The sequence below is a fragment of the Sitophilus oryzae genome, unplaced genomic scaffold (assembly GCF_002938485.1).
Source record: "Sitophilus oryzae breed Bouriz unplaced genomic scaffold, Soryzae_2.0 scaffold_1373_pilon_pilon, whole genome shotgun sequence".
Taxonomy (NCBI): Eukaryota; Metazoa; Arthropoda; class Insecta; order Coleoptera; family Curculionidae; genus Sitophilus; species Sitophilus oryzae.
Window position 1 is genome coordinate 561,770 of NW_022146030.1, and position 27,588 is coordinate 589,357.

A 27,588-nucleotide genomic window follows, 5' to 3' on the forward strand; every position below is an offset into this window, starting at 1 on the left:
ATTTTTATACAATTTGTCCTCTATAAATTAATTTACTTATCATTTTTTTCAAAATTATAATATGCTACGCCTCTGGCTTGAATCAATACGTTTAAAATATTTTTCATACACTTCGTCAAATCACAAATGTTATTGGCTGGAAATTTGACCAACTGGTGTGTGAATCATTTCTATTATATCTATATGTATACACATACACATCAAATATTCAATAGTCAAAATATCAAGTATTCAACAATTGTTAATTTTTGAAGACCGTGTATTTTTATATTGATTTATTTTATCTTATTGTGTACTCTGAATATACCATACCAAATATATATTCGATACCAATTAAACTTGTGCTTTACGTAATCAAGGGCCCGATTTTTAAATTCATTGTTGCCAACAATGGAGATGTTCAGCAGTTCAGCACCGGGCTGACTTAACTGTAATTTCAATTCCCGCTGGGGATTCAGGGATAGATCTGCTATAAAAAAATGTCAAGTTGGCACATTTGTTTATTTATTTCCTGACATTATCATTCGTTTTGACTCTTTAGTTTTGCATTGCGAATTTTTGGTTTAAATGAATTGTATTCTGATACTTTAAGCTTAAAAAAAGGTTTCCTAGCAGACCTTGCCTAGTGCGAAGTGTAAAAGATAACTTAATAGCTGTAAAAAACTCATCGCAACTTTATTAGAATATTTTGAACGGGAAAGCGTTAATAATGGCCCTTTATGGCCCTTAAGTGCTGTTAAGGATGTGAGTTTTGTTGATGAAAATGATAACTGTTTAATATTTGTAATTAATTTATTTTTGTTTCCTGAATTATTATTATATCCATTAAAAGAAAATATGTAAAAGTGGGTCTGTCAAACTTAATCACGTGACTAAAAGTTTATTAAATCTTAATAGTAAATTATTATAATATTTGTATTGGTTACTTTAAAAATTACCTAATAAATTGTAATGTTTAGCTATAGGTACCTTTATTAATAAGTGAATACAAGTGTGAGAGAGAGAGAAATTTGTAAAATAAATAAAATTTGATAGTAATCAATAATATATTATGCTATAGTCAAAATTGAACTGAAATAACAGATAACACAACATAACAACTGAAACAGACTTTACATTACTAATTTCATAAATATGGAACACTTGAATTTTCTTTCAACTACAGCTGAAACTAGGTGTTCAAACAAAGGGTTATAAATCAATTATTCTTTAATATATTCTAATTATACTGTATGTGGTGTTATATTGACTGTGTACTGATTAAAATGATATTTTTTTGTTGTAATAAAAAAAGAAGTATCTTTACAATATAAAAAATTAAGGGCAACGGCCTAGCTACGTCGAAACACCGGTTCCCATTAGAACACCGAAGTTAAGCAAAGTAAGGCGATGCTAGTGGCTGGACGGGTGACCGGTTCGAAACTCTGTATCGTGCTGTTGACCAAAAAAAAGGCAAAAGTGTAAAATCTATTGACACACACTGCTCATTCACGCCGGTTCGAGGCCGGATGAGAACGGATATCTCGTGAGTAAGAGTCGATTTAGACACTTGCCAAGTCGGTAGGCCATTGACCATGATATGGCCGAGGACCGCGGTTCGGATTCCGCGTAAACTAAGTAGGCCCCGTCCAGGTTAGCCCTGGCAGCAAAAAGAAGACGTTAACTGAAATCTTTACTTTTTTAAAAAAATAATTTTCTTCATTCAGTGAAGCTAGCGGTGCAGGTAAGGTTTTAACTAGATATGACCAAAACTGCGATTCTTCAATCGCAATTGAAACTACGATTGCGATTTTAATATTTAAATATTGTACTAGGGTTATAATTGTTTGTTTATGTACCTATAACAAATCACTAAAGCGTCCACAAGAGCGTTCTTAAAATTATAATATTCTTTGTTATAGCTTAAAAGTTAAAAAAAAGTTAATAAAAATCAGTTGTTTAGTTTTTAAGTTTTATTAACATCTGACAATTTGACTCGAAATTTTTACACTCGAAAATATGGAAATACCGAGGGTGCCATTTAAAAATCAAAAGTTATAGTAATTTCCGATATAAAAGTAAGTGATCGGAATGAATTGAATACGTCAACCAATCCTAATTTGTGTCGTATGCAAACATACCAAATCTTATTTTTTATCAGAAAAAATAAAAAAGGTATAGGGACAAACACTCTTAAGAAACATCCGGTATATTACCGATCTTGGCCTTAGAAAATAATACCTTCTCTATAAATAAATAAAATCAGAGAAAAAATTAAATCGCAGTTTACTATAAAATACTTCAATGGATCACAAAATTACATTCGGAACAAAATTGCAAATCGCAACACCAAAAAATTCAAACTCGCAGATTAAAAGTCTGTCCTAGCTTATAAAATTACAATCGCACACAAAATTGCAACTCGCAACTATAGTAATATTGGTTGCCTAAATCAAAACTCTTAAATAGAAGGAATCGCAGTGGCAGTTTCCTATGAGAACCAATTGCAGGTTGCGATTGCCATTTTAAAATCGCTGCGATTGAATCGCAGTTTGCGATTTGTTACTCATCTCTAGTTTTAACTTTTGTCAAATCGTCGAATTATATTGGGTAAACTATTTTTTCCAATACGCCAATATTATATATAGTGGAGTGCCCAGAGACTTTTACCTCGGAATTCAGTCACTGTGAATGTATTAATGTGAAACCTTCTGTATTGTGTTTTATAGATAAAATACTAAAATGTTTACCCATTTTTTTTCGATGCTTTTAATTTTTTATTTTAGTAATTTTAGTAAATTCTTAGTTATTTTTTTCTTAATTTTCTGATTTTTTTAATTGTTTTTTAAGTAAATTTATTGAAATAAATGAATCTAATGTATAAGCTATACCTTTTCCTTTTATATTCTAATAAATGAAATTTTGATTCAAATCAAATTATACAAGGTGGCACGTCATATACGACGCGGTTTTTGAAAGGAGAACAAAAGTTTCTATAAAAGTGAAATTTTGTGGGCTTATGTAAGTCAATTTAAAGCATTTTTTAAAATTATATAGAGCTGTACAGGGCGTCCCGAAAAAAAGGTACACATCAAAGTTATGTTTATCTATATTTATGTTTATGTTTCTATATATTAATTGATTTTTGGATTCTAGTAAAAAAATAAAGGTTTGTTTCATTAGAAAAGTATATGACTAAAATGTATAGTCTTTGAAATACATTCACCGGCACAAAAAATGGGCACCTTAAAATTTTGATGCATTGTAAAGGTTAATATATTTTATTTTAATGGGCCGATTTTGATGATTTTTGAGTATTGAATATTCACTTTTGAAGAAGACACTAACATTTTTTCGTAATTTTCACATTAAAACCATGCTTTTGCTTTTAGTCATAGTTAACAGACCTAGTTAGTTCTGGTCCCGAAGCAGGCCTTCTTGACATAAGATTTACTTCATTTAGTCTTCTTCTTATAGTATGTTAGTTAATATGTGCGTTCCTTAGGTACAATTCATTATAAATTTCAAAAGCTAGCAAATGGCGCGTCGCGGCGGTTTCTTAGCGATAAACTTAAAATAAGTCAATCGTCTCGATTAGAAGTTCTCATACGAATGTTCCTGGAGGTCTAGATTCAGGTCCTCATGGACATGGTCATAATTCAAAAACCACTCAGTGTACTCTATGGTATTAAGGTATTTTTGGAACCGGAATTTTATAGCAAATTCACTGCACAAATATAAAGCATTTCATTTGTAAAACTAAAACTTAAGTGTAAAAATATTTTTGACTCACCCTATATAAAAATCACAATATATAAAAATATTTTTGAAATGTGAACTACCATTAAACACATATTTTGTAAAAGGTTTGGAGTGAAAATCTCAAATAGGAATCCTAATACAGAGCTTTTTTCGGAACACGGAGCCATCTTGTATGTATGCTTTTGTATATGTGTGTTTATTTAAATACCGTATGATCGAATAAAAACGGCGTCAGCGATGGCTATGAAATGAAGATCGCTGTCATTTTATATTTAAAATTATATTGGAAATGTCATCGATCGTCATTTCCAAGCCAACTGGACGCCATTTTTTTTCGATCATACGGTACTAAAATGAAAGCAACGAATTTAAATAGGTAGAGTTTAGTATCTTATTAACAATACAATGCAAAAAGTTCTATAAAAATTCCTATATTTATAGTATTCTTTGAAAAAGGGTTCATAATTATTATTTCTTGATTCTACCAGGTGCGTCTCAAAAGTGGCTCACCCCTATAACTTTTTTATTTCTTCAAATAAAACAACGAGATTTAGTATGTTAGTATATGACATAAATCTGGATTTATTGACATATTCAAATGTTTTCGGTCACTTCCGGTTTCACCGGAAATGACTACAACTTTTGATTTTTAAATAGCACCCTCGGTATTTTTTTACTTTATTTGATAGAAAATGACACTCTGAATAGAATGACATATCATATGTCAACTTTTGACATTTTCGCATATGGTTTATTTGACATTGTAACCTGCGGTTCATAACGAAAATTTCACTCGAAATAGCAAGTGTGTGGTAGGTATCAAATTATTCGTAAAAAATGCTTTTTCCGAATATGCTAATGAACCACCCTCCTTTCATTTGAAAAAATTGAGATATGATTAAAAATACGATTTGGGCATCTTTTAACCGGCCAGGACAAGACACTAAAAACATTAGATGATCAAATCTGTTTTTCCAAGGCTCCTTGATTAAAAATTAGTGTTTTTAACACAGCCATGGCACCCTAGATTGAAATTTAAAATGCAATTTGTTTTTGAGCGAATATGTCAAAAGTTGACATATGATATGTCATTCGATTCAGAATGTCATTTTCTATCGAATAAAGTAAAAAAATACCGAGGGTGCCATTTAAAAATCAAAAGTTGTTGTCATTTCCGGTGAAACAGGAAGTGACCGAAAACAATTGAATACGTTAATCAATCCTAATTTATGTCATATACTGACATACCAAATCTCGTTTTTTTATCTAAAAAATCAAAAAGTTATAGGAGTGAGCCACTTTTGAGACGCACCCGGTATATTGAAAAGTGAGATTATAATTATTTCAGATTTCATTACTAAAAGTTGAATTACCGAGCAGTATAATAATAAGATGTAACTTAATACATAATTTAATTTCACAGAAATTTATGGTGCATAAATTCAAAGCAAATAATTTGCCAACTAAACTACCAAACCCGATGAGTGAAAAGCAGAATATTATTTGTAAAATTTTATCACAAATAAAAATACTTCATTTTCTATCTTTAGAAATAACTAGTGTTGCAGTTATAACTTATGTTATTTAATATAATAAATAATACACACATATTATGGATATTTTTTAAATAGAAAAAAAAATATACCGTGTGATGCATCGGAACGCGGTATATAGGTTTGATATAGGAAATCCCAAATAAATTTTGAAAATGTCAAATATTATCTACCAAGATAATTTTATTCAAAAATTGTATTAGACTTTTTTGAAGAGGCGTTAAAGTTGTACTGTCGTCTAGAATTTGGTTTTATTTGGAATAGGCATTTAAAAGTTATTTGCAAAAATCTACCTTCAATTACTAAAAATGTATAATACGGCACAGAGAAAGCTACAATTAAAATACCAGCAAAAATATTATTTTGTCATTGTCAAATTCGATTCCTTATATTTTTTTGTTTACAAGAATTTCTGTGGTTTGAAAAAGGTGGTTAATTTTTATCTGAATTGGAATAATCATCTACGTATAAAAGAATTAGTTGAACTAAGAATAGTATTCGCGATGTATGACTTGTTTCCACAATAATTTAACAAATAAAATTATTGTGGATGTATGTGGTAGAAATATTTGTAACTAAAGGAACTTTATTAAAGTGTACTAATTAATAAAATGTTTACATAAATTCCATTTACAGCCAAACAATACCCCAAATATACACTTTCATATAAATATATGAAATTGACGCCTCACAATACAAAACTGTTAAGGGGAGAATCCTTAGCATTCCACAGAGGTGTCGTTGTCAATCCATCTTATTTATTTAATATGCTCACCATATTTTATATATTATATATATATTATATTATATTTTATATATATATATATATAGTCGTTCGGCGAAAGATCCTGTGTTCTTTCCCTACTGTGTCCCAATAAACAGGAGTCAATGTTTTTATTTTCTTCAACATGAAGAATATTCAAGTCATTGTTATTTTCTTCCTGTTCAATTATTTTTGTCTTCGCACTTCCATGTGCTTAATACCTTAGTGCCTTTAGTTTCAAATCTTTGGTTTTATTTTTAAACTGTTGACTTATTCAAGTCATTGTTATTTTCTTCCTGTTCAATTATTTTTGTCTTCACACTTCCATTGTGCTTAATACCTTAGTGCCTTTAGTTTCAAATCTCCGGTTTATTTTTTTAAACTGTTGACTTATTCGGTATAGGCTTTCCGGATATATATATATATATATATATATATATATATATATATATATATATATATATATATATATATATGCTCACCATATTTAATATGCTCATAAAGACGGTTTATGAGTGTGCTCCACAGGAAGAAGTCGTTCGGCACAAAATAACTCGGGACCTTCAAATTTTTTTAAAGAAAATGTGACATCGAATTTGACAATGCATATATGAGGTATTGTTTGGCTGTAAATGGGGAATTATGTGAACCTTTTATTAATTAGTAACCTTGTTTAATAAAGTTCTTTTAGTTACAAATATTTCGATTATTTCTTAAATTATTGTGGATGTGCGAGACCCGAGAGTAATCGAGTAATGTACTGCAAACTCGACTTGTCATACACCGCAAATCGTGTTACACCAAAGGAAAGAAAAAGAAAATTAAATTTTCCAGTTTGGTTTTCGCCTGATTTAATTAAGAGTATAAAATTAAAAAATAAAGTGAATAAATTAAAAAGATATAATGATGATACTAAAAGCGAATATGTCGAATTAAGGAAAAATATTAAAAAACAAACTAGAATAGACTATCGGCGTTTTATCTTGAAAAGCGAGAGTGCAATAAATACTGATCCAGCTCAATTTTGGTCTTTTATAAAAGCAAAAAAGAACAACAACCTAAAACAAAACTTTTAAAATAACGGTTTATTTGTTAATCAATATCAGATCCCGGATTTGTGTGGCGCTTACTTCCGGTAGGTGTTTAGGTCTCAAAGGGCTCAATATAAGGTCGATAGCTCTAAAAGTAACATACTGACAACTGGTTTACTTAATTTACATATTATTGACCAAACTGATTTTAATTATGCAGTAAAAAAATTAAAACCGAAGGGAGCCACTGGACCGGATGCTTTACCACCATATATAATTAAAGCTTGTGGTGATTGGTTGAGCGAGCCCTTGATACATATTTATAACAATATACTAAGATCTGGTGAATTTCCTGAAACATGGAAAACTGTTATCGTCACATCTATATATAAATCGGGCGACAAATCTTTAACAGAAAATTACAGACCAATATCAGTATTATCACTACTTGCTAAAATTTTCCAACAAATTATTTACTGTAAACTTTTTGCGCATGTATCTAGCATTATATCGGAATGTCAGCATGGTTTTCTAGCAAAAAAGTTCAATAAATACGAATTTATTGCTTTTCTCTCAGGGCATTATGGCTAATTTCAATTCAAGAGTTCAAACAGATATGGTTTACACAGATTTTAAAAAAGCATTTGACGGGGTTGACCATGATGTTTTGTTGGAGAAATTAGTTGAATATGGTATGGGACCATCTCTGATTAAATTGTTTACATCTTATCTACAGAATAGAAAGTTTATAGTTCGTTATGATGGGTACCTTTCCAATAAATATACTGGTAAGTCGGGAATACCGCAGGGGTCCAACCTTGGACCTTTGCTTTTTTTTAATTTTTATAAATAATTTGCCAGAGGTGTATCAGTATTCTACACCTCTTTTGTTTGCTGACGACATGAAATTTTACCTTCCAATCAGAAATACTACTGATTGCATTAGGCTTCAATCTGATATTAAAAGAGCAATCAATTGGTGCATTATAAATAAATTTGAATTTAACTTAATCAAAATGTTGTGTAATATCTATGAGTTGGACAAGAAATAATATTATTTTGAATTACTTCATCGATAACCAGCCACTGAGGCGAGTTAATTTGGTAAGAGATTTAAGGCTGGAGTATGATAATAAATTAAATTATTCATCTCATGTTGAGAATAAATGAGCTGAGGCGTTAAGATCTTTAGGTTTTTTAATTAGGCAATCAGCCCATTTTGATAATGTTCAAATATTAAAAATATTGTATTTTGCGTTGGTGCGTCCGAAGCTGCAATTTGCTTCTGTAATTTGGAACTTCGCTCAGGTAACACGCATTAAGTATGTATAACCTATAGAGAAAGTACAAAACAAATTTTTGAGATATTTATACTACAAAAAATACTCACAATATCTCAACTACGATATAGTTTGCTCCTCTGACTTCAGAAATGAGTTTAATATAAACACATTAGAAGTTAGACGAAACTATTATTCAATAATGTTCATTTTAAAAATTCTTAATAACTTCATTGATGAACCCCGACTGCTGTCACTATGTGGAATGAATATACCTCCTCGCCAGCTCAGACCAGTTCGATTTTTTTACGTGCCTTTTCCTTCGACGAATCGGCGTCCTCCGATTTCCCGAATGATAGCAACTATGAATCATGCTTAAATTTTTTCTTTAGTTAATTATTTATAATATCAAAACAAAATAAACCATTATTTATAAGTGCGTCTCGAAACCCCCCTGCAGTTTATTATTATTTAGATATCTGAAAATACATTTTTTATTATTTGTTCTTTAATATTAGTTGTAGGTACTGAATGATATGTTTATATTTCTTTTTGCCATTTCCATATTTTCTATTTTTTATTTGTTTGTTGAATTGTATTGTTATATTATCTGTATATCTCATGTAATTACACTACTTGTGTGTTTGGGATAAATAAATAAATACTCAGTTGATATTTTTTTTTGTAGATAATCATTCCAATTCAGAAAAAAAATAACCACCCTTTCCACACAACACAAATTCTTGTAAACAAAAGTTAACATTAAATTTGACAATGACAAAATCATATTTTTGCTGGTACTTTAATAAAATTGTGACTTTCTCTGGCCCGTATTATAAATTTTACTTATTTGACGGTAGATTTTTGCAAATAACTTTTAAATGGCTATTTCAAATGAAACGAAATTCTACACAAAAGTAGCGTATGATAGAAAAAAAACCGGCGTCCAGTTGGCTGGGAAATGACGATCGATGATATTTCCCATATAAATTTTCATTTAGATTAAAACGATCTTCAATTCATAGCCATCGCTGACGCCGTTTTTTTCGATCATACGGTACAACTTTAACGCCTCTTCAAAAAATTCTAATACAACTTTTGCATAAAATCATTTGGGGAGATAATATTTGACCTTTTCAAAATTAACATGGGATTTCCCATGTCCCGTATTCCGATGCACCACACGGTATACCTACTTGAACTTTATTTGTAATTAATATTAATTGGTGAAAATCAGTTTAAAAAGATAAGAATAGTTTAATGTTAATTGCATTTATAAAAAACAGACATCTTCGCATACTTTGTCATCACAATATTTCCGATTCATGATACAAAGAAAACAAGGTATGATATTGCGCAGGTTTGGTTATGTTAGGTTTGGTTACTACGTCACAGGTGTTAACTGCACTATTGGTCGGCAAGCTACGAGCGCCAATTTCAAATCCTCAAACTGATAGTAATGTGAAAATTGCTTTTCAAATGTCAAGCTCAATGATTTGACATAACTTTTGAGGTTATGTCCTAATTCTTCCCTATTTTAGGTATTTTTTTATTAGTGGCAATTGAACAATATGGATATTATTTTGGCGTATGACGTCACAGGTGACATTCGCAAACTAAACGAAATTAGAGCCGCTATCGATCATACCTTGTTTTCTTTGTGTCATGTGTCCGAGTATTTTTTTTTCGTGTACACCAAATTTTTAATTTTTGATTTATACTTGAGAAATAATTATTTATGTTTTTTAAATCTTCATTTTCATTATAAAACCGTCCTTAAAAATTCGACGTTGTACACATTTTAGAAATTTTGCATACATTTCCTAAACCTAGTCCCAGCAATTTAAACTTGAATAGAATGGTCATTTTGAGAAATACCGGGTGCGTCTCAAAAGTGGCTCACCCCTAATAACTTTTTTATATTTTCAGATAAGAAAACGAGATATGGTCAGTATATTACATAAATTAGGATTGACTGACGTATTTAATTGTTTTTGGTCACTTTCTGTTTCATCGGAAATTACTATAACTTTTGATTTTTAAATGGCACTCTCGATATTTTTTACTTTATTCGATAGAAAATGGCATTCTGAATAGAATGACATATCATATGTCAACTTTTGACATTCTCGCTTAATAAAAAATTGTATTTTAAAATTCAATCTAGAGTGTAAATGGCTATGTTAAAAACAGTAATTCTTAATCAAGGAGCCATGGAAAAATGGGTTTGAGCGTCTAATGTTTTTAGTGTCTTGTCTTGGCCAGTTAGAAAATGCTCAAATCGTATTTTTAATCATATCTCAATTTTTTCAAATGGAACGAGGGTGGCTCATTAGTATATTTGGAAAAAGCATTTTTTAGGAATAATTTGATACCCCACACTTGGTATTTTGAGTCAAATTTTCGTTTCGAAGCGCAAGTTATAATTTCAAATAAACCGTATGCGAAAATGTCAAAAGTTGACATATGATATGTCATTCTATTCAGAGTGTTATTTTCTATCGAATAAAGTAAAAAAGTACCGAGGGTAGCATTTAAAAATCAAAAGTTGTAGTCATTTCCGATGAAACAGGAAGTGACCGAAAACAATTGAATACGTCAAAAAATTCTAATTTATGTCATATAAAATAAAAAGATTATAGGGGTGAGCCACTTTTGAGACGCGCCCGGTATACTGTTTAAAATCCATAACTTTTATAAGAAGCTTTGTAAGAAGTAACTTACAATGAATTTGACGTTCGATGACAGTTAACTGTCATCGAACATTATGTCTATATGATTTTGAGGATTTCTTGATGTCATATCGAAACAATTATCTACTTTTACTTGAACCAATTTTACTTTCTAGATAAATGAATCACTTACATTATATAAACTTTAATTTCTTTCGAAAATTTATACAAATAGAAGACGGAAATTTCAAAAATTAATTCAATTTTAAAAATATTAAGAATTAATCCATAGGAACGAATATCAATTTAATGAATACGATTGTAATTATAAGTACTCTAATTACCAATTAGAAGATTATAGTTTAGGTGCAAGAAAAATTAAATTAAAAATATTGTTTTTTATATTTTTAAATATGCCAGCCCAAATAGGCCACGAGTTAGTAATTTTTAGAATTTGTTTTTTATTTTCATTAAAATTAACATCCTAAAATTGAATACCGGAAAGTTTTAAACTTCCTATCACATATTCTACGAATTAGTTATTAATGTAATGGCGAAATAGGTTGAAAATATTTTCATAAATAATATTTTTATCCAGTTTTTCTGTATACAAAGTGTAAAAATATAGCCCAATTATGTTTGACTCACATTTACACCGTCATAATCTCGTAGAAGTTTTACTATTCATTTTCTCAAAGAACTGATGCCAGTAGGCTAACAATAACCATAATGGTTACACTATTCTTTTTTTTTTTCTTTAAGTCTCTATTTAGGACTATCTGAGTTGAGTAACATTTTATACCAAATACACCTTTTATGCAGAAATGTGAAAGATGCAACGTTCAAATTAGGTAGGTACTTACAGTTAATGGCAGGAGTATGCATGTCAGTTATATTTCTAAACCACAATTTCAGTATATGTATAAACATATTATACAGGTATAAGTGTGTAAATTATTTTCAACCTTACCCAGTGGCTTACCTACGGAGAGATAACGGGAATTATACCCCCCCTCCACAAAGAAGGTTCAAATATCCAACCAGGTCATCAAATGGAGGAAAACAACTTCTGATATTTTACCGGCTTCCGAAACATCAGTAGTCCACTGTTTTAGGATTACCATTTATATTTCATACGATCATTTCATTAGCAGGAAAAAAATCAGGAAGAAAGATTTGTGAGACATCAGAACATTTTGAAAGGCTTTGAGTATTTGCCGACAGAAGAAACAGCGATTGATAATACAGGGTGTCTCAGAAATAAGTGCAAGTATTTTAACTGGTAGTATAGTTTAACCACAGAAACACGCATATGAGTTTTTTTTTCTCGAAATTTTTTTTCGAAAATTCGAAATTTTTTTGAATTTGTTTTAGTTTTTAGTTTAAACACATAATTTCTTGATAATATGGCAACAGAGGTATTACAAGAAAGAAAATCCAGAAAAGATCAAGTGGTTCTCAAAATTTTAGCAAAAAATCATTTTTTTGGAAAATTTCAAAGTAAAATAACTCCGTTATTTTGGACTTATTTGAAAAACAATAAAGAGAAAATATGTTTCTTTTATCGAGATCTACCACCTCTTAAAATACTTGCACTTATTTCTAGGACGTCCTGTATAATGATATAAAGACCTTAGATTTATTTGTACCTAATCAACCTCAAGTTATTTTAAAAACGGAAATTATTTTTTTTATTTATTTTTATGTTTTTATTTTGCAAAAATTTGCTGTGTATTTCAGGAAGTAAGAGAGCTAGGACAAATCTGTGGTGTAGCATATTTAGTTTCATAAAAGAGTAGCATTGTGATGTGAAAATCGCATCTTTGTATTTCTACTCATAAACAAGAAATCCCATAAGTCACATAAAATGGGACGTCCTGTATCTACTGTTGTTGATATTTTATACAATACCAGTTTCCAAAGCCACAACAGAGAGAACATTTTCAACATTGAAGCAAATAAAAACGTATTTCGATAAATGAAATTATGGATGAACTGGCAAACAGACCTATAATAGGTCTTGCGTTATAATAAAAAGGAATTTTTTATTAAAAAAGGACTTTTGAATATTTATTGTATTTTATCCTCTCTTATGTCCTCCAGTGTCTGGGTTTGCCACTGATCTTAACATAATAATGATAACAACAGTATTAATCTCCCATATGTAGCGCCTATCCCCATTGCAATATAGCTACCACAGAAGATACAGAGGTACTAAGAAATCCGTTTTTTTAAGTCTCAAGTTTTAGACTAAAAAGTTAAAGTTTTGCCTAAAGAGGTTATGCAGTGGAATGTAAATTACAATCTTTAGCATGATAGACGTTATTACTGGATGCCTACACATTCGAAATGTTAACGATTCTCAAAATTATTCGAAAATACAAGGTATTATAGATCCTCAAAAATCATCTGATTCTCGCTCTATTATCTACATACAATCGCCTTTACATTGTTTAATAAAACTTATCATATTAAATAATCATACAGCCTTCTTGTGGTGGCCAAAGCTCAGCCACAGTCGCAGGATCACTTTTTTCAATTTATTTATACTATTTAAATAAATATATTTATTTATCTAAATAAAGAGATCATCGGAACTTGCCTCACAGCTTGCTTATACTCACATGAAAAACCATTGTGAGTATAAGCTGTCATATAAGTTAAGCCTATTTCAGTTAGTTGAGCTTGTGAAGTGCCATTTGAATTCAGCAATATGCTGTAATGTACACTGTAACCACAAATACATGCGACATGCGAGAGGTAGCCGGCGGCGGCGCTCTGTATAGAGCACTATAAGAAGAATATGATGTAATTCCTATGTATTTGTAAAATAATGCAATAGAAATATTAATAAAATACCAAAAGGGCAATAAAATATCCAACAATATAACAGGAAATGATTTTCAATGTTCTTAATACCACCGTTCTGATATTTTATAATGTTGGGTACCTACGACAAAGCTGTAACAAATCAGTGCCAAAAAGAATTAAACCTTAAGCCATAAGTCCTTTGGTTAAGTCCTATGCAAAATCAAAATCTAATAACTTAAACCATTAAAGTGATTCGAATCAAAAAAAAGACTTAAGTTTTCTATCAGCTTGCAGCTCTGACCTATGGATATCTTTGCTAGCTTTGTTGTGCAGGTTTTATTGCCTTATCTTGCTTTTGCATCATATCTGCTGTCAAAATAATAATATACCTAGATCAAAAGTACATTGGAGAGGGAGGTTTTAGATAGAACTTGGCACTGGAAACAGGAATTATTTATATGGCAACATCTATCATGGTAATTAGAACTACAATAATTGATTACTAAATAAAAAGGGAAAATTTATTTCGAACACTATAATACAATATGATATGCATTGCCTCAATCTCGACATAAATTAATCAGTGTAGATTTTTTAAATTTTACGTATTTGTGTAGATATGAATCACCTGGTAGACATAAAAATATCTAAAGTATGTCCATATATCATTCTCTAACACGCAAAGTGACAAACCTACTTTTATAATCCCACACACTCATAAAATCATCAAAGTGAAACACAATATAGTAAGTTCACTTTAAATTTCTCTTTAAATTCAAAAAACAATCATCTAAAATCCAACTCAACGAAAAATTTATGATATAAAACCTATCTTTAAATTAACCAAGAATATTAACAAGAGTGGCTATAAATCTGTAATTAGCATTTTTTAATAACCTTTGTAATGTTATAATATGTCTTGTAACGTATACAGATAGCACTACGGAATATGTCTGCCTTTTTTAAAGAATTTCGATTATTTACTGAAAATAAATTGTAACACAATACAAGGAAGTGTTTTAATGTGGAGCAAGATCTATAAAAAGACTAGATCTAATTTTGGAACATACTTCGCCGGTGTATTTTTCTTTCTTGTTCGTTGATTGCATAAAGCTGATGCTGTTGACGAAAGAAATAACAGTAGAGTAAAATAATGAGCTAGTCCAAAATGACTTTATGTTTATGTCATTTTATGAAAAAATGGACTCAGCAATTAAGTACTTTAAAGCTTTTGGGTATGATAATATAAAGTTATCGTTATCATCTCGGAATGGAAGATGAAAATCAAAATTATATAAATTTAATACGGCTTTTGGAAATATAAAAGCTGTTATATGTATTTTCAATATGTATAAAGAACTTTTATATTATCAAACTATTGATTTCTTTTGAACTTGTTCTTTAATGATAATTCCTTATAATAGTCTATATTGTTAATTTTTTTGCTATTAGCAATGAATATTGTAACTGAACTAATATTATTTGATATTAGTACAAGTACTGTAGACATATATAATAGTTATTTTTTATACCGAAAAGATTCGGGAGACGATAATGCAATTTTATCGTCGTCAATATAAAACAATATTTCTTTCCATAGCCAGTTACGTTTTAAAAAATATTCAGAAATTATTATTTCAAGGAATTTATTACGAGTAGAAAAAATATTGTGCTGGGTTGGCGTATGTTTCTATGTAATGTGACAAATAAATAAAGCTGTCTCTTTAGTTGTCAGTTTTGAGTAAATATTTTTGAATTCTTTTTCGTGTCGATTGCTGATTGAATTGGAGCCAGAAATGGATCAAAACGAAATAAGTGAATTACCAACAGATATTAATGCTGAGGCGACAAACGCCATATCCAAACTACTTCCATTTAAATCGCGAATAACTTATGAAAAGGAATACAAAAAGTTTCAAAAATTGAAGCAATTAAAAAACGTGCGAGAAGAAATAAAGTTTTTACCTATCCTCGCTGTTAAAGTTTCATTTAATCTACCCTTGCGGTTAAAGTACTATTTTATCTACTATTTTTGATAGATATAAGGCAATTTTAACAGTTGCTATGGGAAAAATATGTTTTTAAGTTATTAACTTGTTATTAACGAACGTACCTCACTGTGTAGGTATATGTCTCAGCAGGGGCGGATACAGGAATTTATTTTAGGGGGACCCAAATAAAAAAAATAATGCAAAATATGCCTTTTAGGGCGACATTTTTAACCCAAAAGCCTAATATTTAACCCAATTTACAGATTTTAGGGGGGGGGCCGGGCCCCATGGGCCCCCCCTCTCTGTCGCAGACGACTGTGTCGCAGACGAATCCCACTGCCCCCCACTGTGTCGCAGACGAATCGAGTAATTCAACATTTTGCAAAAAGACTAAAAATATTATAAAACGCCAGCGTTTTAAACAAAAACAGGAAATTTTACAAAGGGCCTATCTATTTTCAGTTTCAGTTTTTCAGTTTACAAAATGCCTAGTGAGAATTAGATAAATTAAACAATGATGATATTTGCATTTGCTGTACATTTCTTCAAAAAGACCCCTTGTTCAGTCAATCTTCAAAATGCCTAATGAAAACTAGTCAGATTTAACCTAACTTATCCAAGGACATTCTTTAACTTCTCTTTCAAAATTAGAAAATAAGGGCACAAAATACAGAATATAATAATTAAATGAATATCAATATAAAGTATTTAATATATTTTGTATTTAAAATGACGTTACTTATAATTATAATTTATGAAATATGGTTCAAGTTGTTTCCGCCTAAACAAAATGAAATTTTGATATAAATAATTATTGTTTTTTTATAGTACAATATGTGGCATTTTTAATAATTTTTATTAATAAATAATTTAATTAAATATTGTAAGCGCAATTTTTTCAATATGCTTATGTTCATAGCTGACTGATCTTTGATCATATTTTAATCTGCCTGGTATCGATTTGGCATTTTGATGATTGAAAACAGGCAGTCTTTTTACAGGAATGTATAGAAAATATCGTAATTGTTTAATTTATATCTAAAATTCTTTTATTTTCTTTTAAATGCCGATGCCGGTGTTTTATAATATGCTTACTCTTTTTGCAGAAAGCTGGATTATTCTATACGCCTGCGACATATATACAGGGTCCTGCAACAGTCACTCCAGCATCTATAGGTCCTTCAAACATTTATATTATAGAATATGTCACCAGATCAAGAAAAAACACTTTTTATTATTAACTTATGTTCTTCGTTACCAACGCTATAATAAAGAATTGATTAGAAGATACTTTCATTTAGATTGTAAGTAAATAAATATGTAAATGTAACTAAATATTGTGAATAGTCTAAATAACGGATATTTAAAATTAATAAAAAATAAAAATTAAGAAATGTATACTAAACAATGGATGCGGACTTCATCAAAACAGATGTTATTTTAAAAATAAGTTATACTTTCATAATAAAATATATCACGTAAAGTATAATCATAAAAAAAAATATTTTAATATTACCAACAGTTTTGGAGAACGTTCTGTTATGTGTTTTATAGGTATGTGCCTTCATCGGTCTTGTTCCGCTGATATTTTTAAACATAGGATAATATTTACTTTTTTTATATTTTTAAAAAATAAATCCGTAGATCTATTTGTAGAGGAAAATTATTATTATTATATTAGGAGCTAGAAAAATAATAATTATTATAAAATAAATAATAAAATTAATAAAAACAATGTTCAATATGTGTATTTAAGAACTATTAATTGCAAAAAAATAATTTCTCTTAAGTTAAAGCAGAATAAAAAACCACACTTGTTTGATGAGGAACAAAAAAAACATATAATATTTTAATACAAATTTTATTTCTTATGAGTAAATAGATATGACATTGTTTATGTGAAGCATTATTGCAGTGACAGTGAATGGAATACAAACTTTTTTTACAAAACAAAATTTAAAATTAAATTATAATAAGTTTTTTAAACTTACCACTACTGAGAAAGTATATTTTACTTTAATTACCTAATTATAATCAAAATAATATTTTAAGGGCTGAACAGAATTTAAAAATTGAATAAAATCTAGATTTCTTAGAAATATTTACAACAAAAATGCTTTAAAACAGATCTAAAATAATACTGAACGTTTTTGTTGTGGAAAGATTGTAATTTTTACGCAGGCCTTTACGTCCAGGTAAAGTGATATGGCATTCCTGAAAAAGGTGCAGAATTTCCCTAAAATTCCACACCATCGTACTCGCCTTACAAAAATAGCCCGTGTCGGTTCTCCTTCTAAACGGCCACACAGGCGAGTGCCTCCCTACCTTCCCGATTGAGTTCCGTGTGCAAAAAGTCCATAGACTAGGCCGGTTCGGCCTGCTGCCCCTGCATTCGAATACGGTGGTTGTTTCTAAGAGGATCCGAGCCCTCCTAGACCACTTAGTTTTTACGATCCGACCAGGTACGCCATTAAAGAAGTCGAAATATCTAAAACAAATAAAAAAAATAAAGTGTGCTCTTAACAGTGTTAACAAAAGTGTCTCCGCTATCGAAAGACTGACCTGCTACGTGTGTCTCACAGCAATAGTGTACGACGACGGTGTGTCGGTTCTTAGTTCGCTCATATAGTAACAGCGTATAGGTTACGTCTGTGGCCATATTTGGTAACTGGTAACGATGCTTGGCGTCCTTCCAGTTCGGGTCTATTTTTGAATTTGTGTGTTTACTTTTTGACGTCTGGCAACGGGCCAAGTGGCCTAGTAAGGAATTGCGGCATTTCTCTCACATGCGATAATAAGGATTTTAAAACTAAACTTTTAATATTAAACTAAACAAATAAGTTCTTTTCAAATTTTGACATTTAATTTGGAATTTATATCCAGGAAGTGTTTAATTTTTAATAAACATCTCAACAATTCTTCTTTTGTATAAACTTTACTAGTACTCTATAATAATAAATATTTCCAAAAATTATCTTAAACTGATATAATAAATTTACTATATCAAAACCTACAATTTCTATTCTACAAGTGCTTTCAGATATTTTTGTAAATATATAAGATAACATTTTAGATAGATAAAAGTTTGGAAGATACTAGTTTTTAGCCTCTTCTTTTCCAAGATAACCTTTAAAAAGATACCAACTAAATGAGAAGCAAAAACACCTTAGTAATTGCTTTATTTTTGTAATTAATTACGGTTAATCTAACGGTTAAAAGCGCCCAATTTACAAATATTAACAACCAAGAACTCAACTCGTTCAACGTCAAATAAGTTTTTTTTCAATAACGCGATAGTATATTTTAATGGAAGTTGAACTAAAGGCTAAATATCATAGATTTAATTTGTCTAGTCTAGTCTATTACTATTACTATTTTCATGTTACTACCAACCCTCTGTAATCTGTAACCGAGAAGGAGACACTGACATGACAATTAATTACTTTTTTAAGTATTAACTTGTAGTTAACCGAGTATTTAAATAAACTACATCCTTACGGTATTATGACTTATAATACCTGAAGTAAAGTTTAAATAATTAAACTTATACAAAAAGTAAAGAATTTAAAGGTATATCAAAAATAATCTAATATTGTAAACTACTTTCTATTAAAAAAATCAGTAGATTAGATAGTTATAATTATATCGCAATAATCAATATGATATTTCAAAGTATTAATACAACTATTCGCAAATTCATGTTAGAAGAACTTTAAAAGAAATCAAAATAGATCAAGTGGCCCAACTGGTATAAGCGGAGACACATTGGTAACATAAAAACATGCGTTCTGTATTGAAAATTTAACAACGTATTTCGTAAATTTACTAAGGTTCTGTTTGTTACAGGTCGACTAAAATAAATAATCCAAAATGCCTTTCAAGCCAGTAGAAAACCCAAAATGCCCCAAATGCCAAAAATCCGTCTATGCCGCCGAAGAACGTGTGGCTGGAGGATACAAATTCCACAAATCCTGTTTTAAATGCGGTAAGTTGGGAGAAAATATAATATTATTTCATTATGATGTATTATAAGTTCGTTATCTTTATTAAATTCTGATGAGATTTTCTAAAGTTCAAAATGTGTAAAAGAATGTTTTGTAGTTCTTTATAACCATTTACAAAACAAGTATGTCTTGTTCTCTACTACACTCATCGGCACGAAAAACGGACACTTTGAAATTTTGATGTATTTTAAAGTTTAATATATTTTGTTCTAGTGGGCCGATTTTAACAATTTTTTAACAATTATGTAGCTAAATTATTTGACTTTTATTAAACTTTTATTGAGTTTTTTTATTGATTTTATTTATACTTTTTTAATATATCTTTCTAAATTGAAATTGAAAGTTCTCAACTGTCAATTATACGAGGAAAAACAAAATGTTGATATTTTGGTGAAAGTTTGAAACACCCTGTGGAATATGTTAAGACATCATGGAATTTAAAATTAATTTTATCATATAGGTAGATCGATGGTTTCTCGATAGTTTGTTTCTTTGTTCATCTCAACAGCTTTATTTTTGTTGGATATATTCCCTTTTGGAGAAGACACTAATATTTTTTCGTAATTTTTACATTAAAACCATGCCTTTGCTTTTGGTCCTAGTCAACAGACATAGTAAGTTGTGGTCCCGAATCAGATGTTCTTGTCATAAGATTTGCTTCATTTAATCTTCTTTTTACACTTCGTTCACTTACATGTACGTTCCTTAGGTGCAATTTATTACACATTTGAAAAACTGGCCAACGGCGCCGGCGCGACGCGGCTGTTTCTTAGCGATAAACTTACAATAAATAAATAATTTGTCTTGATTTGAAGTTTTCATACGAAGGTTCCTAGACTAGCATATAAACTTGTCTCGAGGCAGCGACTGTACTATGCTTCGTGCACACCTAAATCCTATTAGCGACATAAAAAATAAACCTCTATCATTTTCAATTAAAGCAACTATAGCGGATTCTGGACATAAAATCATCTCTGCTATAGTAACTGCCCATCAGCCCACCGACTATAAAACGATTTTTCAATAACAGTGACATTTCATAAATCCTAAACACTATTTCATTGATCTGTTGACTGAGACCAATAGCAAAGGTATGGTTTTAATGTAAAAATTACAGAAAAATGTTAATATCTTCTTCAAAATCGAATATCTCCAAAAAATAAAGTATTGAGATGAACCAAAAAATAAACTATCGAGAAAAGATGCACTTAGAGGCACACATATTATGTTCCTTCCTACAATTGACATATGGAAAGTTTCATTTTTAATTTAGAAAGAGATACTAAAAAGTCATATAATTTAGCTACAAATTGCTTAAAAAATTATCAAAATCGGAAAAAATAGAACACAATATTTATATAAAACTTTAAAATGCATTGCACCTTGCTTTTTTAGCATATTCCACATATTATGTTCCTTCCTACAATTGACATATGGAAAGTTTCATTTTTAATTTAGAAAGAGATACTAAAAAGTCATATAATTTAGCTACAAATTGCTTAAAAAATTATCAAAATCGGAAAAAATAGAACACAATATTTATATAAAACTTTAAAATGCATCAATATTTTAAGGTGCTCGTTGTTCGTGCCGGTGAGTCTATATTAGAAGAAGAAAACAGTCAGATAATATGTACTTGTTAAAACATTTCCTGAACACAAACATTTATTTATTTCCTGATGAATTCAATAGACGACACCCGAAATAACAGAAGAAACAATATATTTATTCTTTTGTCAAAAAAATATAGTTATGTAGACACAATATCAATATAGTGACTTAAAGGGCAATAGTCCATGAAAAATTAATCCATGAAAAGTCAAGTCAAAATTATGTATTAATGATATTTTTAAAAAAGCCGTAAATTACAATATTTTTATAAAAGTTGCTGTTATAACTATTATTATATTATTTTAGGTATTTAAATAACACCTTCGAGACGTGTTTACTACATTTCCAAAAATATTTCGTCGTATCGAACATCTTTCCAATATTTGTGCAGGGAGTGTCGACACGATTTTAAAATTAAATAACTTTGAAGCTATTCGACGTTACATAAAACAGTTATCCAAAAATATAACAAGGTCGATGTGATTCATTTACTTTAAAATAGATTTTTAGGAAAATGTTAAAAATATCTTGATAAAACAAATTATTCACGCCTACGAACATACCGATCTCATAAAATATGCACCTGCTAAGTGAAATAACTAATTTTTATTTTAGATATTACTTAATTTTTGAAATTTTATGAATTATTCTTGTACTCGTTTAGAAATTGTTAAAAAATCGTCAAGGACAACCTGGATAAGACTTCCTACAACAATAATACGAATAATTTTACACAACATTACGTCTGAGCTGTAATATACGAGACTAAGACAGATCCTAAAAACTCTTTTTCAAAATTAGATTACTTAAATATATTTTTTAGTATCTTAAAGAAGTGTCCTAAGAGTTAGACTTGAATCTAAAACTAAACGACATTTAATAATTGATACTCTGGACTTAATAATTCTCTGATTATAATTCTATTAATACTGAGAATTTCAGGCATTATGGGAAATCAGATTAATATAATGTGTATTTTTAACTGTATTATTTTTGAAAAGATAATTCAATGGAATTCAAATAAAAATTTAAAAAATAATTTAAAATGTCGATAAAAGATGCAATAAACTAAATTTTAAATTATTTATAAATTTACTTCTATCAAACTAACCAACTGATGTTTTTTAACAACTTTGAGAATCATTATTCTTTATCTAATAAGCTATCACCCTTACTATGTCAACTTTGGAAAATCGTAACTTCATATTAATGGAATAAAAGATATGATCAAAAAAGCACTGCATATCAAAGTTTACCACAACAAAAAGTTGTAGGAAATAGCAGTGCTCCCGAAACTAAATAAATTATATTTTATATTATACAGGATGATAATTATTTAAGAAACATCAATCGGAAATATCTCTGAGACAAAAAAAAATCTATCAGAATCATCTCAAATACATGTTGAGGCTTCGAAAATGAATCCAAAATGATGACTCATCCCTTAGAGAGTAGCCAGCCTAATTTATTTTTAATACGAACCTATCTTGTTGGTACATCATTTACCTCTACATTATAATACTAGATCGACTAAAGTTAAATTAATCGAAATAGTTCTATATCGTCATCATTTATATTGGTCTAGAACGTCTTACGACGTTGTCCGATGCCTAACTTCCACGTCCTTCGATCGTTCCATTGCCCTTGTTCTCGTTAAACCCTCCTTCCAAGTCTTCTTGGGTCTTCCAAGTTTTTCTTCGATTTTGGGATATCCATTGCATAATTTGATTTGGAAATCGGGTGTCATCCATCCTCTGGACATATCCGCACGACACAAGTTGTTGGTGTTCGATGTCGGTTGCCAAGGATCCCTCTTTTTCTATCCTTTGTCGGATTTCTTCATTTCTGATTCTATCTCTTCAGGAAATTCGTAAGGCTCTTCTATAGGCGTCCGTTTCTACCACTTTCAGTTTTATTTAGTTGGCTTCCGTTATTCGCCAAGTCTCTGCACCATAGAGTAGACTGCTCTTTACCAGGATCTCGTATATTCAATAAATTCTTCCGTTTTTCCCTATTTCATTACTCCAAAATACTCCATTCAGACAGCCAATTGTTCTTCTAGCTTGTGACTTCTTCATTGCAGGCTTCTATTTCTTGGTTTTTTAGATGTACACTAGATAATTCTACACCAGTAGGAAGATATTTAATTTTCCGTGTATTTCGAAAAATCGAAATAGTTCTACTGAATATAAAACAAATACATATTTTAATGAATTAAGTGAGATGAGATGAAATATCATCCCCTATAGCATGAAATAATTATTCTTAAATTGATATAAGTATTTATACTTGATGATAATATTTATTAGAAATCTGGAAATATCGTCAAAGCTTCAAAATTAAATATCGCCTTCTAATGGGCCTAACTTACTTTTAACAGAAATTTGAGAAACAGAAAGAGGTGAGTTAATATTCTCAATTTGGGGTAGATTTGTAACAAGGGTTGTCGCTACTACCGTCGCATACTCACTGTAAACCGCCAGTTGTTATGATGGAGAACATCTTTCTTATAATAGCCTCATTTCATGATCTTCTAGAACCGTCTCTTTTTCTTGTTTCAGGGGGTAACAAAATGTAGGTTTTTATAGGGACATTTATGTTTCATGCGTAACAGATGTCCAAACAATTAAGGTTTTTCTCCTCGATTTTATCCACTATTGGGTTATGTACCCATTTTCATTCTGATTTCTTCTTTATCAATTTTGTCTAGTTTGCATAATATCGCACTACGTCTAATATAATCCATTTCGAGAGAATTCTATTCATCAGTATGTATATCACTAAATATTCCTCTAAAGCTGTTCCAATGAATGATTCTAAACCACATATAAGTGTAGTTTTAAAAAACTGGTCTTAAAAGAAATATTTTTATCTTAAATTATATATTATTAATATAAAATTAATCTCCTCTTAAATTAGGGTTGATTAACTAAGATATACAGGGTGAGTCAGGTTAAATAAGTGCAAATATTTTTAGAGGTAATATATTTCGACCCCAGAAATACTATTATGAGACTTCTTTGGCGAAATTTTTTTCTCGAAAATTTGGAATTAAAAAAGAGAATTGGAAATTTTTTAGTTAAAAAACTTAATTTCTTGATAATAATACAACATAGGTAGTAGATTAAATTTACAATAAAGAAAATCCGGAAAAGATGGTTCCCAAAATTTTATGTTAAATACTAAATACATATATTGCAAAATAAACTGAAGTATGGAATAATCGACCTAACTTTATTAAATAAATAATACTTTGTTGCAGGCTTGTGCGGAAAAATGTTAGACTCCACCAACGTAACTGAACACGAGGCTGAACTTTACTGCAAAAACTGCCACGCCCGCAAATACGGACCTAAAGGTTACGGATTCGGCGGTGGTGCCGGTTGTCTTAGCATGGACACTGGATCTCACCTCCAAGGGTAAGTGTCCACACACTCTGCTGACCTTTCGAAAACCAAAAACAACTAGAAGAACAGTACTGCAAACTATTGATAACTAAAAACTTTAATCCGAGAACCCTATTCTTAGATTTTAACAAAAATCGGCTATGTTTCTTTTTTAAAAGCCAATAATTTGAAGTACTTTACAAAAGACACATTACTCTAAAATCAATTACTAGTGAGACACAATACCCTTTACATATGCCTACTTTTATATTTTTTCTTGTAAATATTTATAAATAAGTATTCAATCATTTCAATTTTATTAATCAACTTAAAATGGAAAAAGTTCTCTCCATTTTCATTCCATCGACAGTTGTTTCGTGACTGTTACTGTTATTTTATGTATGTGTGTTTTGTACATGTATGTAGGTTTGGTTATCGGTAGAAGGCCAAATATGTTTTAATGAAATCTTTAATTGAGGGCTGTCCTTATCTTAGTCCAAATTATTTTTCTGCCTCAATACTGCAAGCTAACACTTCTGAAAGCTTTTGTCATACCAAAACTACTTTTACCCTGAGATGAGTTTTATTCTGATATAAAACCATTGTTATTGATCATTTAATTTACTTTTTAATTATGATCTAAAGATTACTAAAGTATCTTAACTGATTTATTCAATGAATTGTTTGGAGTAGTCGCTTGTAAAAACTAATCAGACGTGTTGAGCTTGCTTTTGTTAAGCCGATGCCAAAATTATTTGTTCAAAAGCATGATTTGCTTTTTTTGTATCACAGTAACTAATCGGATCGACCGAAGGATTGAGGCGACAACCAAAACACCATCAGAAAATGCGTCGTCAAAAACCTTTTTCATCCATCCACCGTTATTATTTATTTGTTTATGATACATTATACTATTTATATAGATTTATTATTTAGAATATTTTAATACTTATATTTCGTTTACATAAGATTTGATTATTCATTTGTAATAATTGGATTATAAAAAATAAATTTAAAATTTAAAACAAGATGCTGGTTGTGCTGTTTTTTCTGGCGCAATATCCAGTTAAACATTTTAAGTAAATTGTTTTTTGGTACCAGCAAATAATGTCACTAAATTCTACAAAAAAAAATTCTAAAATTTAACAAACCCTCTTAATACTGATTTGGTGCTAACAAACAAAATATAGTAGTATAAAATTAAGTTTAAACTGTGTTTAATGTCGTTAAAGTTTTTGTGTCTGTTCTTATGTCTCGAGAAATGTTTTGTGGATATTGTGGCCTGTATTTTTCCCATTCCTAAAGTTCCGATCCTACTGTTCTTGTTAAAAAAGTGTATTGCCCTGTATACGTTGCGAATATTATGGATGTTTGGTGTTCCAAAGCTAAAACGGTGAGACAATTTTATTTATATTTGGCTAGCAAACAGCAGCGCTATAATCTAACACCGCCTAGTGACTTCCTTCCCTAACCTAACTTGTGATGGGATAAGGGGGGTGCCCTCAATTTAGATTACACTTTCGTTATTGCACTCAATAATAACATCAAATAAAAGAATCGAGAGCAGTCATCCTTCTCTCATTACGAAATATTTTCTTTTATGTAAAACTATTTTCTTTTTATCTTAGATAACAGGCAACAGCTTATCGCTAGAATAAGATGGAGCTAACCTCTCTTGTTGCACTATCTGTGTTACTTTTGCACATATTTTTTTATAATATGTTATTTATTTTTGTTTTGTTTTAGATTCTTAAAGCAAGTCAAAAAAGAACCAACCATATTTTAACGACGTCTTTTTCGTCTACATTAATTTTTTTTAATAAACCGCTACCTTTCTTATAATCAGTAAAATTAAATAAAGCATAAAAGTTTATTTCCCCGACATTAATGTAATTATTTATTAAATTATCCCATAAAAACAGACAATTTGATGCAAATAACTGAATATGGTTGGTAATTTTTTAATTTCATCTGTTAAATTTGGGTTTTTCTGTATTAATTTTTGAAATGGGTTGTTTTATATAGAAAACCTTAAAAACTAACGTAAACTAGTAACTTATATTTCTTTTAAATTTTCAAAAATTAATACTACAGTTAGTAATTAAGTTTAGATATTTATGCAAACGTTGGAAAGACAAGAAAAACATGAGTAATATAATTTATAGGGATGACGTAGTAGTCAATAGAGCTCCTTTGCTACCCAAAGCTATCGCTAAAGCGCCTGAAGGTGAAGGATGTCCTAAATGCGGAGGATACGTTTATGCTGCTGAACAAATGCTTGCCAGAGGACGCGTAAGTATTTTAATAGAGTAGTTATACTACAAGGCGTGCCAAATACTCGCAACAAATGGGATTTTTAGTATTGAAAATACTTCTGGCCGCGTTTATATGGGACCCATCTTTGAAAAAACGACATGCTAGAAGCAACATGGGTTCAATAACCTGCCTGTCAACACGTACTTAAATTGATAGAGCTCGCGTTGATGAGCGAATAGGGCAAGGTCGAGTCTGGACCGGCGGATAAAGAACGCGATATTATTTTAAAAGAAAATATGTCAAGGTATGGGTTGTTAGGTACAGTTTGGCTATTTTAAACGAACTATGTCCGTATGACAAACAAGGGGCAAGTTATACGAGAAAGAGCAGAATCACATAAATAATAAATTTAGACTAATTACCATATTTTTTTATATGATTATTATTTTTTTAATTAACAACTTAGGACAAAGAAAAAGCTTGCATGGT

At 30.0% G+C, this 27,588-nt stretch overlaps 1 protein-coding gene and 1 long non-coding RNA gene across 4 annotated transcripts in view; one reads left to right on the forward strand and one right to left on the reverse strand.

The window, feature by feature from the left end:
- Positions 1-17,686: 17,686 nt before the first annotated feature.
- On the reverse strand, positions 17,687-19,668 carry LOC115875334. The gene is made up of 2 exons (XR_004049001.1): positions 18,405-19,668; positions 17,687-18,330 (listed from the first exon to the last, which is right to left on the reverse strand). It is a non-coding gene; the product is annotated as an uncharacterized LOC115875334 (long non-coding RNA).
- LOC115875333 (muscle LIM protein Mlp84B) overlaps positions 18,151-27,588 on the forward strand; it is a 36,919-nt gene continuing 27,481 nt past the window's right edge. For 2 of the 3 annotated variants that reach the window (XM_030890755.1, XM_030890756.1), the window contains exons 1-4: positions 18,151-18,304; positions 19,689-19,827; positions 24,720-24,876; positions 27,009-27,135. In XM_030890755.1, coding sequence (XP_030746615.1) covers positions 19,713-19,827; positions 24,720-24,876; positions 27,009-27,135 — 399 coding nt within the window. In that variant the 5' untranslated portion in view covers positions 18,151-18,304; positions 19,689-19,712. Of the gene's footprint in view, positions 18,305-19,688; positions 19,828-24,719; positions 24,877-27,008; positions 27,136-27,588 lie in introns of those variants that run through there. The other variant, XM_030890757.1, reaches the window with a different exon arrangement.